This window comes from Salmo salar, chromosome ssa05 (assembly GCF_905237065.1).
Source record: "Salmo salar chromosome ssa05, Ssal_v3.1, whole genome shotgun sequence".
NCBI classification, from domain to species: domain Eukaryota; kingdom Metazoa; phylum Chordata; class Actinopteri; order Salmoniformes; family Salmonidae; genus Salmo; species Salmo salar.
This window is the reverse complement of record NC_059446.1, coordinates 23,886,762-23,900,425: the sequence shown is the minus strand read 5'-3', so window position 1 is coordinate 23,900,425 and position 13,664 is coordinate 23,886,762. Positions and strand designations below refer to the sequence as shown.

Below are 13,664 nucleotides of genomic sequence, written 5' to 3'. Positions count from 1 at the left end.
GGCCGTGTCATCCCAGCGGGAGGCTTTCTCTTCCCCCTCTGAATCAACCTGCATCCATATCTCCCCCGGCGCCTCTCCTCAGACATCACCACTTACCAACAACCCTCTTCACACCAAGCCACCGCTCCATTCCCCAAGTCCGCCCAGCGACACAACCAATAAGGGATATTACTGCTTCCCATGGCTGCACTTAGGACTGCATGAGGCACCAAGTGTTCAAGTGAGGGGACATTAAGGGGTGTCCGTTTCCCCCGGGCCATGTGTGCATGTGTGTGTGGAACAGGGATGGGGAACGGCGATGTGATGGTATATGGCCGCTGTTCTGTTGACAGATTCATCTCTCCTCAACAGAAAGGCTGAATGTGGAAAAAGGTCACCACGTTAGATTCCCTGTTCCTCGGCAAAGTGGCGGTGGGGCTTGAGCCCCTGCGCTTCAACGTCCTACTGTCTTGGACGAGCCTTGGAGCAAATAAGAAGAAGTGCTGTGTGTCTTCACTACCTATCTGCAAGGTTATTTATCTATTTTGCTGAGTGTGAAAGGCCGACAGACTGGTTGTGTTCTAGTCAAGACAGAGAGACAGCTCACTGCACAGGGGCGACAAGACCGATACTCACTAGTGATCAATCTCACAGAGACTTTGACTGCCAAGCTTACATGGAAATGTGCTCCTTTTTAATTCACTCATCCCCCTTCTATACGCCTCCTACTTCACATTAGACAGAAAGACACAAAAGGCTGTAGGACAAGAGTGATAAAAGATTGGGCAGGCGATGTCAATGCAGATTGGGCCTTTCGTGCCAAGCCGATGCATCTCTACCTCAAACCAGACGCCCCATTTGCAATTATTGCGTTCTCCCAGACAAGGAACACAGAAGCAAAGTCTAAATAGGGTGCCTCTAGCTAGATCATCAATCACGGGTGGGGGAAAGGAGGGTGGAGTTGGAGGGAGTTTTGCCAAGCCATGTCCCATACCATTTATTATGAATGGGAGTTCCTTATGGTCTGGGAGAATGGGGTGGAGCTGAATTGATGAATGGGAGGTCTCTATGGTCTGGGTGAATGGAGTGGGGCTGACTGGATGAATGGGAGGTCTCTATGGTCTGGGAGAATGGGGTGGGGCTGAATTGATGAATGGGAGGTCCTTATGGTCTGGGAGAATGGGGTGGGACTGACTGGATGAATGGGAGGTCTCTATGGTCTGGGAAAATGGGGTGGGGCTGACTGGATGAATGGGAGGTCTCTATGGTCTGGGAGAATGGGGTGGGACTGACTGGATGAATGGGAGTTCCTTATGGTCTGGGAGAATGGGGTGGGGCTGACTGCTATTACAATGAGCCTGTCCTCCTATAGCTCCTCCCACCAGCCTCCTCTGATGTACACACTTATGGCCACATGCGCGCACACACACACACACACAAAAGTGCTAAGCAATTAGGGCTTTTTGAGGTCGGTTCGGTTTCGGTGCAATTATAAAAAAAATAATGACATTTTTTGATTTAGGTTTGGATAAAACAATTTTTTACATTAAATGCACTATGTTTTATGTGAGTTGACTGCTGTAACAACACAGAATAAAACAATTAATACATGTCCCATGATGACAGTGACTGACATTACTGCTTATCACTTACTAACCATCATTTATTCACATTACTTTACTTTAATAAAATATTTGTTTTATTTCATTCCAAGTCATCATCTGATCTCTATAGAGCTGCTGCTTATGCTGTCTGACAAAATCCCTATTTTAGAAGTTATTCAAAGCAAATAAGGCATACTTTTATGACTGCTAAACAGAAACTATCAATCACTTACATCGTGTATTTTCAGGCTCACGAAGCAACTTTTTCAATCCCTCTCGATCGCGTGTTCTCTCTTCTCTCAGCTTCTGTTTCTGCTCCGCACAGACCGGACAAGTTTAAGCGGGTGTGCAATGGATTATGGTCATTGTAGTTATTGACCATGTTTTCTGCACTAAACTATATAGAATATTGGCCTGTTGGAAACTATATCTCTGTACTACATCGCACAGTTTAGGCTTGATCTGATTTATCTCTACAGAAACTGCACACCAAGCTCACAGAATTTTTTTTAACTAAATGGAATTCAAATAGTTGAACTGACGTTAGTCAATTAGTTGTTTAAAAACCGAAATACAACCATTTCGCTCAGCACGCACACAAATACACACACACAGGGGTCAGACGGTAGGTTGGACTCACCTGGATCAGTGATTCGCTCAGCCTCCCCTCGTCCACCTCCAGCACAATGTCCCGGATCTCTTCATAAGGCAGCCGGAATGAGCCCAGGAAAATTGCTGTTGTGATAGAAATGGGAAGAGGGGAGTCATTTTCCTCCCTTTTTTTTATTAGACCGGCAGGTTCAAAAGAGAGCTTTCACCTTTCACGAGCCCAGATCAAACCTGACACTGGGAAAAGTAATACACTTTCAGCCCTTCAATGGGATTGTTTGTGTCCGTTTGACAAAAACATCCAAATTTCCCAGTGACGATAGTAGCCAGTTGAAATAACACCAATTTTGAGCACCGATTAACAGATAATGACTTTATATGTCAATCCCCTAACCTTTTGTTAAATTGTGGATTCAACATAACACAAGGACAGAAACTCAAATAAGTAATGCCCTTGTAAATTGTGGGTGAGGGGTGGTCAAGAACCTCAGCCCCGCTACATCTTAGCAAGGTTCCCAGCGAGAACAGCAGCTCTGAGAGTTACATGGAATGCGAGGAGACTGCTGAATCCTAGGCAGGCATTCTCAGCGGGAGCCCCAGTCTCCAGGTGGGCCTGGAGGAGGCCCTCAGGGGGAATTTGGACCTGATGGCTGGTAGGCTGGTACGCTGGGAGTAACCAGTGGAGGTCTGGTAATGAGTGTCTTCACAGCTGCTATAGCATGCCCACTCCATGCCAGTCCACTTCCTCTGTGTGTTCACATCAGATTCAAAAAATGTTCATGTCCTCAACAAGCAATTTATTTAGCAGGTTCTCAAATTATGTTTTGTATTTTCAACTGTGGGAAGTTGAACAACTTGCATGAGAGTATTTTTTAATTTTTCGAAGGTGTTACATTTTAATTGGTGGAAGAGAAAGTTTCAGCTCATCTGTTGCATCATCAGCTATCTGACTTGCCTTTCAACAATTTCTAAATGGCAGATGCATAGACTCATTTATTTCCAGTTCCAGTCTCACGGAGACATTTTAATTCATAATATATCTATCAACCACCACAAAAACCTTGAAGGGCTCTGAACAACGCTGAATACATTATATAAAGCTTGGCAAAGAGATCAGATTTGTATGAAGAGTGGAGGTAGGGAAAATAAAGAACCATTGAAAAAACAATAGTGAAGTCTGATCATTCTTCTCCACTTTCAGCGTCTATAGCGTTAAAGCACAGACTCAATAGAGGGAAATGAACATGGCTCGTGCCAAAACGGGTGGTAGAACTCCTTGTGGACAACCGTTGAACATCAAGATCAAGAACATCAACAAATATGTCAGTTGTTGCATGTGTATTTAATGCTGATAGATCACTATGCACAGTGTGGGGGAGGGGTGACTCCATTTCCAGCATGCCTGACCCCACTCCCCGTCCAATGCTCATCACATCTCATATGTATCCCAAATGGTACGCTATTCTCCCTATTCTCTAGGTAAGGCACTACTTTTGAGTCCTATGGGCCTTGGTCAAAGGTAGTGCACTATATAGGCAATATCAGCACAGATGGAACGACTTCGAGTAAGAACCCCCACTCCCTTCTATTGTTACAGCTGGACTGTTCCCCACTGCTCCACACCCATCCCCCAGGTTACATTTAGAAATAAATATGATTTTTTACAGCACAAATCTTGAAAATGTCATTGAGGACTGAGGAGACCATTATGTTATGACTGGGAGGGTGTTGAGAAACCTGGAGGTAGATGGAGGTGGTTAGTGTTAGTCTGGGAGGATGATGAGAAACCTGGAGGTAGATAGAGGTGGTTAGCGTTAGTCTGGGAGGATGATGAGAAACCTGGAGGTAGATGGAGGTGGTTAGTGTTAGTCTGGGAGGATGATGAGAAACCTGGAGGTAGATGGAGGTGGTTAGTGTTAGTCTGGGAGGATGATGAGAAACCTGGAGGTAGATGGAGGTGGTTAGTGTTAGTCTGGGAGGATGATGAGAAACCTGGAGGTAGATGGAGGTGGTTAGTGTTAGACTGGGAGGAAGATGAGAAACCTGGAGGTAGATGGAGGTGGTTAGTGCTAGTCTGGGAGGATGATGAGAAACCTGGAGGTAGATAGAGGTGGTTAGCGTTAGTCTGGGAGGATGATGAGAAACCTGGAGGTAGATGGAGGTGGTTAGTGTTAGTCTGGGAGGATGAAGAGAAACCTGGAGGTAGATGGAGGTGGTTAGTGTTAGACTGGGAGGATGAAGAGAAACCTGGAGGTAGATGGAGGTGGTTAGTGTTAGACTGGGAGGATGATGAGAAACCTGGAGGTAGATAGAGGTGGTTAGTGTTAGTCTGGGAGGATGATGAGAAACCTGGAGGTAGATGGAGGTGGTTAGTGTTAGTCTGGGAGGATGATGAGAAACCTGGAGGTAGATGGAGGTGGTTAGTGTTAGACTGGGAGGATGAAGAGAAACCTGGAGGTAGATGGAGGTGGTTAGTGTTAGACTGGGAGGATGAAGAGAAACCTGGAGGTAGATGGAGGTGGTTAGTGTTAGACTGGGAGGAAGATGAGAAACCTGGAGGTAGATGGAGGTGGTTAGTGCTAGTCAGAGACTTCTCACAGGACTTAATGGGCTTGAGTATAATTTCCCATCACAGTCATCATTTCCCAACTTCCATTCAATACATCAGTGTCCAGTCAATGTCCAGCTAGGAAAGAGGCATCACACCCCCGCTATTAGTTGAGTACATGAAGCAGAGGCATATTCCTGAGGGGATGAGTAGGCATGTTAGTGTGTAAGTATGCAGGTGAGTCAGTCAGCCACTCTAGAGTAGTCATGGTTTCCATTCCACTGTCACACACACACACACGCACACACACCTTACACCCACTCCAGCAAGGCTCCCCGCCCCAACACCAACCTTCTATTATTTCCCCCTGATGTAATCATCAATATGTCAATCACAAGAGAACAGTGATGATATGAAGCAATACTTGATACCTCACTGTCAACATGACTGGAATCAGAGTCAGAGAGTAGATGGAGATGGAGGGGGCGGTGTAGTTGCTATTTGTTGATATTTCTGGGATTTTATCTCCCCCTGTTTTGACATATGAGTTTAGCCCCTACTTGTGCCACCACCCCCTCAACAGCAGCCTGGAGATTTAAAGTATCTTCACTCCATGTTAACATACTTTGTTTTCAGATCCAGTAGAATCACAAACAGGGATAGACAAGGGAAGAGGTGGAGTTTATGTGACCTGCTATTTTAGCATTGAATGCATGAATATTGCATGAGGGGGGGACTGGGAGCTGTCAATGTGACAGAGGCTTCTCCTTGGTAAGGCATAAGCCATCCATCGATAACTGAACATAAGCCATCCATCGATAAATTCTGGCTATGCTACAATGAGAAAGAGGAACTGGAATCCAAACAGAATTTTGCTCCATTGCACTGATAAGTTAGTTAGGTCAAACAATAGAAAAACAAAGAGATATTCCGTTTGAATTCCAGGCAAGCCTTCTTCGTCATCTGATGCAGGAAGAAGTCTAGCAGGTCAGAGGTCAGAGGTGGAGAGAGATACAGTGATGGTGTTGCTCACAGCATATGGTCCACACCTGCTGCTAGGGATAATCACAAAACAAACACCCGGCATTGTCTCTTGATCCTGTTCTGTGTTGATTTTACAAATGGTATCAGAGGGGGCTGGGACTTCATCCATCTGTAGCAGCGATGACCCCCAGCACATTGCCAAAAAAGCACTTACCCACAGCTCAGGTAAAACAATATTCCTGTTTGTAGGGTATGCAAATAGCCCTAAGAACATTAGTCATCATAAGTGCCGAACAAAACAGCTTGACCGTCCTACAGTACAACATCCCCATGTGCTAGATGAGTTATATGACACATACTCTGAATGTAATATGTGTTTAGAAAACAGTCCCTCCAGGATTTCGCTGCATTTTTTTTGTGATCTCTACGGGCAAAAATGCTTGATTTTGCTGCAGCAATTCTGACCAAAAAAAAGGTTGTTAACGTGTGACTTGATTGAACAATTTTATGTGGTTAAATTGCAGTGATTGGTTGAAATTGCACACTTTTTGTAATGTGGAGATCGAACAGTTTTATGTGATAACAGTGCAGTGAAGGGTCAATCCTAATCCTTCCCATAATATGCGGGGAATTCTGCAATCACATAATTGCTTAATCCTGGAGGGACTGATAAAACACATTGTGCCCTGAATGCAAAAATGCTAGTAGGTGTTGACTGTCCTACAGTTCAACTGCCCTATATGCGGAGTTATATGGCACATGTACTCTGAATGTAACATGCATTTGTAAAACACACTGTGCCTAATTGAGCCCAAATTCTGGTGGCATATAGCCTCAAATTACGTTTTAATAACCAGTTTTCACAATTCAATTATACCATTCCTGGGACATAGTGACATTTTTCTCAGATGGACAAGCTTGATAAAGGGGCAATGAGTACTTACACAAATTCTGTGCCGTCTTTGCGTCCAAGATTCGCAGCTCCTTCGCCTTTTTCTTGAATTGCGTCACCCTGGCGTCTGTCTCATCCACCTCATTTTTCACTGTAGAAGGAACAGAAGGGATGCATATTCAATTCTGAGGAACATAACTGGTGTATGGAAAGTGCAGCAATGGCCTTGACCCATAATAAATGATTAAATGTTTGCTTTAGTTTGGTATTTTCATAATATATATTATTCTGGTTTATTTTGAAAATGTACATTCACATTATGTTATGAGCACACTAGGTGACAATACACATTGGGAGCCTTAAGGTTCTATGCATGAGACCGGTACACATATGGAGAAACAAAGACAAAGTGGTTTTTAAAGGAGTATATGAATGATAAAAGAGTATTTAACCCAACACAGGAATACACTCATCCAACTGGGCTCTAAAGCCAATGGAAACCAAGCTTTACACTCTAAAAAGACCCTGCCAGGTAACATCTACACCATTTAGACGCCAGCAGCTAGGCCCTCCATATTAGTTTCTCGCACATTCATGTATAATACGCCCTGGTCTGCTGGAGCGAGCCTGCAGCAGCAGCTTGTGTGTGTGTGCGTGCGTGTTGTAAGATAGTTGACAAACACAGCTCCCCTTCCCCAAGGCTCATTCTGTCAGCCTCCCAAAGCCAGGGAGATAATTGTGTTCCCAGCGTAATCCTGGAGAGAGCCACACACTGCTGCTCCACTGAGCACACAGCACACAGGCAGGCACACGCCACACAGGCAGGCAACACAGGCAGGCAGGACACAGAGAGGCAGGCAGGACACAGACAGGCAGGCAGCACACAGAGAGGCAGGCAGCACACAGAGAGGCAGGCAGCACACAGACAGGCAGGCAACACACAAGCAGCCTACGACTCAGGAGACCGGCCCCATTCTTAATGACAGTGTGTCAGGGAGATTCCGCACGGTATAGGTGACACTATGTGTCAGCCAATCGTTCCTATTAAGTTTACCTCTACACACATAATAATTAAATTATTATTATTATTATTTACATACACACGTCCAGGTAAGTATGCATTCAAACTTGCTACAATCACAGGGCCCCTTTGTCTGGGAGCCACCCCTAGGGAGTGAGCATACTGTCTTTAAAACGGAAAGGAGGGAGGGAGAGAGAGATAAGGAAGGGAGGGAGGAATGAATGTACAGTATACTCAGGAGGAGACGGCAGCGGCAGCAGGAGAAGGAGAGAGGAAAACTCCTCGGTACCCCCACCCCATCCACTCAAGATGGCTTGTGGGAGTGGCAGAGCGCCTCGCCGCTAATCATCACAACTCCTCTATTTATTTAAGCCCAAGGTGTGAGTCTCCCAGGAAATACCCAGAACAAACAACCAGATCCCCAGAAAGTATCTGCATATTTGAAGAAACAATCAAAGAGGCAACAGCATCTCCTGAGTCGGTAGAGAGGAGAATATGTTGCTTCAGGCGCCCAACACAACCAGCCTCAGCCTCACTACCAGGCAGTTTGTCAACACAACACTTCAGGGAAGATATTATTTATACTATACACTGTGCTGCTGGAATAGGGAGGTGGAAGTGGGAGGGTGATTCAATAATATGATTTAACCCCTCAAAACGAGTATAGAGTCAGTTATATTCTGAATTTTAAAGTGTGAATTTTGACATAGTGCTACTCGATAGAATTGCTTACCTTTATTTCATCACACTGTGGCAGAAATGTATTTTCTGTAAGCTCGCCAAGCTCGCCATTACCTTGTAAATTATTATGTTTTTTGGGGTTTATTTTCCTGTAATAATTAATCAAAAGTAGTGAAAGTTAAGACCTTGTCAGCTATACTCATTATTTGAACTGGTTAGCCAGCTAGCTTTTAGTTGCCTGGCTTGCTATGTTGACATTTACTGAATGTATTTTAAAATTGATGCGTTTATTGGTGTTAAAATAGAGAAGGTATGCTATTTGAAGCAGCGTGCTGCTGATGTCATGCAGAGGCTGTCATTTTGTGTTTATATTTCTTCATAATGACAGCAAGTCTGATATCGGACAACAATAAAATGTTCATGATGTTACTACGACAATTGTTTACATGATGTAAACCAGCCTTAATTCTAAAACGTCTTGTGGTTAGTTGTATAGGAGTGAAACAATGTTTTGGAAACCTACATACAGTAAGTGTTCAATAATGACCAACCTATATGTGTTCAATGAACATCTGGGCTGAAAGAAACGTATGATTGGCGGTTTAAGAAAATAATAATTGGTACATGGTTGTAGAAAACTGTGTAAAAAATGAATTATCCAGTTCTGACTTCCATGTGGAAAGAAAATATATATATTGTGAAACTGTAATCCGAGGATATGACTTTATGAGGCCCTTGATTTTACAGGGCTGTGAAAAGATCTTGTTTCATTGCATTTCATGGCAAATTATTTTCTGTATCCACTTTTCTCTCCGCATCATTTGGATACAGCCTATTATTCAAAACGCTCAGATTAGGTGAAGTGCCCCATGACAAGTCCCCTGGCGATGACATCACGGACCCATAATGCCCCGGGTCAAGCGCAGTGAGACGGTTGGATGAGCCTTGTTCATGGGCCAAGAGCTTCTCACGGAGACCAAGCCTCAGACAAAGAAACTAGAGGCCCAGAGAAAATAAAACATCAGGAATCACTGATCTCCCCACAGGGATGTCTATGTTTTTTTGCAGGCAGTAAGTGGGACAACGATGGGCCATATCGGGGCCCTGGACCCCCCCCCCCACACACACACACACACACACACCCCTTGTGCGAGCTGGATCTTCCACATGGGTACCTCACACTCTCTGTGGGACGCTGTTGAAACATTCACCAGCGCCTCAGCTGTCCTCACCCTCAGCTGTCCTCACCCCCAGCTGTCCTCTAAAACAGACACATTCCATTTTTTTTTTTACATTTAACAGACACTCATATCCAGAGCGACTTACAGGAGAAATTATGGAATTATTAAGTGCCTTGCTCAAGGGCACATCAAGAGATGTTTCACCTAATCGGCTCGGGGATTCAAACTAGCAACCTTTCGGTTACTGGCCTAATGCTTTTAACCCCTAGGCTACCTGCAGCCCCATTCCAATATGATACTGTCCCATCGTGCTTCTCCTGTCCTGTTTGGCTCGGGTTAGAAGCAGCAGCAGCGGCATAGGTTAGCGAGAGGTATGGTGATAGCTTACATCTAGATCAAAGATATCCAACTTTGATGCGGGTGGGGGCCGCAGTGGCTCGTGGGTCTGCGTACCCACATCCATACATCAACAAGTGTCTGCGTAGCCAGGGACTAAAATATAACTTAGTTCTATTTTTTACGCTTGGCGCGGTGCAAGTCACACCTCTCCCATCTCCTCATTGCTTTTAGGAGCATATACCCACATGATTGATTGATAGATGAACTGAGGTGAACACTCCAGTCCAGTTGTTGGTGATAATGCACCTTAAAGTTGGTTGCCAAACGACATATAAAGTACACAGAAGAAGAAGAAGTAGTCATAGTCGTAGAAGAAGACTACTACTACTGAAGGAGAGATTACGAGAAAATAACTAGGTGTCCCCTTTTATCTGTGGATTAAATGTCGGAGTAGAGAACACAATTTTGTGCGACTCAAAATGGATCGAAATTCTACAAAGATCCAGAAAAAAAGGACCTTGTGCAAAACTTTTTTTTTTATTGGTCCGTGGGCCTACAAAACGGGCGGGGGCTGCCAGTTGCCCATCCCTGTTCTAGCTGCTATCTGCTAGTATACATGCTCACTGATTCAATTCTGCCACACGCCGCATGTTTCCTCATATCTCCATGTGTGGACTGATGGGGCCTGGAGGGGGATATCACATACTGCCTGCCAGTTTATTCAGTGTCCAGGAAGTGTGGACAGGATAACTACAGGTGGCCATTTCAAAGCATCGGGAAAACGGACGAAAAAAACACTCCTACTAGTCATCAGCCTCGTTTCCTTCCCAACTAAAAGTTTGCAAGTAAATAGAGTTCTGCTATTGCCAAGTAAAACCTTAACCGCTCAACCTCCCCTTGAGGCTATGGCTTGACAGTTGATAAAACCACTTGCCAGCACCAAACGTGTTTTACTGACTGCTCAGTGGCTAAGACGTAAGACTCCAACAACAAGCGCCATCCCTCTCTTAGAGCCCTTTATTTGTTAATACAATCTTCCATGAATCCATTTATGAGAGAGCAGTTTGTGGTGGGTAGAGGAAGGGGGTGAAATTGGCAGCCAGCAGGTTTGCTGGAGCTGTCGGGCACAATGAAAGCATGGGGCCCATTTCTCGTCAGGATGTATCATTTCTATGACAGGCTGTCAGGCCCGACACATGGCAATAATGCAATCTTAATCACAAATTAACAGCGAGAGGCTGTAGTAATTGTTTTCATTGGCAAACCAAAAGTAGCACTTAGCGTCTACGCGAGAGCTATCGATGAGATCAGGAGGTAGGTCCATTTGGACAGGAATGAGCAGGGTGGGAGCATGTTGTGTTCCTCTGGGCACGTGGTAAACCGAGCTAGACAGCAGCTGGGCCTCGCATAGCGAAAAGCCTTTCACTGAAACAACCAATAGTGATGGCTCGTTAAGTTTTTATGGAGAACTCCGATCACACACAGATAAATTAAAGTTGAGTAAGACACGCTGAGTACATGTAGGACACAAATAACACTAAAATATGAATGACTTCTGCAGAGCAGCATGTCGGTTAATATTCACAGCAAAAACTGTGCATTGTTTAAAGCAAGGCCAGATGAAGCACTCAGGGAAAATGAGGTCTCTGGTTGATCTTGACCATGTCAGTCAGACTACAAGAATGTGTCAGTGTAATATAACCAGAGAGAGTTTCCCAATGCTTTGTTGGAACAACATATCAAGGGAGGGAAACACATAGGAGACTGGTACCGAAAAGAGAAAGATGTTTCCAAATGACCGTTAAACAATAACACTGAAGTTATTTCATTGCCAAGATAATCATATGCATGTTAGGCCCAGCTCAGGATAATAGTTACATTTCATTACCAGAGGAAGGGGAGTATAACAGCTTGTTATGACCAGAGGAGCCTACCATAGAATGAAGGATTTTATTGAAAAAAATAGATAAACTACACAAGCAATAGAAACTGATTTGGCCAGTTTAAGATGGCTTGGCGTCTGTGTGAGCCTTGTATGTGAGTTTTGGACCGTGGTTAGCTCTGGAGAGATCCTGATAACCAGAGTTCTTCCACACTTGGCCGTTCGCCGTGTTGACTGGGCCACAATCGTTTTGCTGGTAGTCTTCCATGAGATATCTCCCTAAAGACCAGCCAGAAGGGCCCGGGGCATTAGAAAGCTAAACACTACCACATGTTCACTTCCAGAGACAGAGACTGAGACTGGTCCGACGAAGCGCAGCCACCACCAGACAACAAACCACCAGACGACAACGCCGTGCGATGGGAGGCCTTTTCGAAAGTAGAAACTGAAGAAAGCATTGATGACAGGTCCTGTACAGTTGTATTTAAGGGCAGGCTGACGTAGAGTGGACCAGACAATGTGGAGTCTGGCTGTCCAGGAGGCAATTTATTCCCCACCGAATGTGCAATCTGCCTGCAAACATGTGTTCCGTCCTCCATCTCTCTGACTCACGCTGGGGATTGAGCCACCAGAGCTGCCAGCCCCTCTAAAGGAGATGGATTCTGAGAGGGGCCGAGCCATAGGGTTCTGCCGATGCCTGCTTCAGCTGCAGCTCACACATCTAGATGTGCAATACTCAAACATTTTAACGGAATTGGAAAAATACCGATTTATTTCCAAGGATATTGGTTCTTTGGGATGCAGCTGGTTTCTCTAAAGGGAGGCTTTGGATATACACTATATTCCTTACAAAAGTATGTGGACACCCCTTCAAATTTGTGAATTTGGCTATTTCACCCACACCCGTTGCTGACAGGAGTATAAAATCACAGCCATGCAATCTTCATAGACAAACATTGGCAGTAGAATGACCTTACTGAAGAGCTCACCTTTCCAACAAGTCAGTTTGTCAAATTTCTGCCCTGCTAGAGCCGCTCTGGTTAACTGTAAGTGTTGTTATTGTGAAGCTCACAGAACAGAACCGCTGAGTGCTGAAGCGCATAGCGCATAGAAATTGTCTGTCTTCGGTTGCAACATTCACTACCAAATTCCAAACCGCCTCTGGAAGCAATGTCAGCACAAGAACTGTTCGTTGGGAGCTTAGTGAAATGGGTTTCCATGGCCTTGCAGCCACACACAAGCCTAAGATTACCATGCACAATGCCAAGGGTCGGCTGAAGTGGTGTAAAGCTCGCCGCTATTGGACTCTGAAGCAGTGGAAATGAGTTCTCTGGAGTGATGGATCACACTTCACCATCTGGCAGTCTGACGGACGAATCTGGGTTTGGTGGATGCCAGGAGAACACTACCTGCCCCAATGCATAGTGCCAACTGTAAAGTTTGGTGGAGGAGGAATAATGGTTTGGGGCTGTTTTTCATGGTTCGGGCTAGGCCCTTTAGTTCCAGTGAAGGGAAATCGTAACACTACAGCATACAATGACATTCTAGACGATTATGTGCTTCTAACTTTTTGGCAACAGTTTGGGGTAGGCCCTTTCCTGTTTCAGCATGACAATGCCCCAGTGCACAAAGTGAGGTCAATAGAGAAATGGATTTAGAGATCAGTGTGAAATAACTTGACTGTCCTGCACAGAGTCCTGACCTCAACCCCATCGAACACCTTTGGGATGAATTAGAAAGCCGACTGCGAGCCAGGACTAATCGCCCAACATCAGTGTCCGACCTCACTAATGCTCTTGTGAATGAATGAAATCAAGTCCCAGCAGAAATGTTCCAACATCTAGTGGAAAGCCTTCCCAGAAGAGTGGAGGCTGTTATAGCAGCAAAGGGGGGCCCAACTCCAATATAATGCTGATTACTTTGGAATTAGATGTTCAACGTGCA

At 44.9% G+C, this 13,664-nt stretch overlaps 1 protein-coding gene across 5 annotated transcripts in view; it reads right to left on the bottom strand.

Annotated features, from left to right (window-relative positions):
• The window catches only part of diaph2 (diaphanous-related formin 2), a 759,144-nt gene that overhangs the window by 324,454 nt on the left and 421,026 nt on the right, over window positions 1-13,664 (bottom strand). For all 5 annotated transcript variants that reach the window (XM_045717986.1, XM_045717985.1, XM_014199083.2 and 2 more), the window contains 2 exons: window positions 6,669-6,767; window positions 2,224-2,318 (listed from right to left, as the gene is read on the bottom strand). In XM_045717986.1, the coding sequence (XP_045573942.1) occupies window positions 2,224-2,318; window positions 6,669-6,767 (194 nt within the window). The remainder of the gene's footprint in view (window positions 1-2,223; window positions 2,319-6,668; window positions 6,768-13,664) is intronic.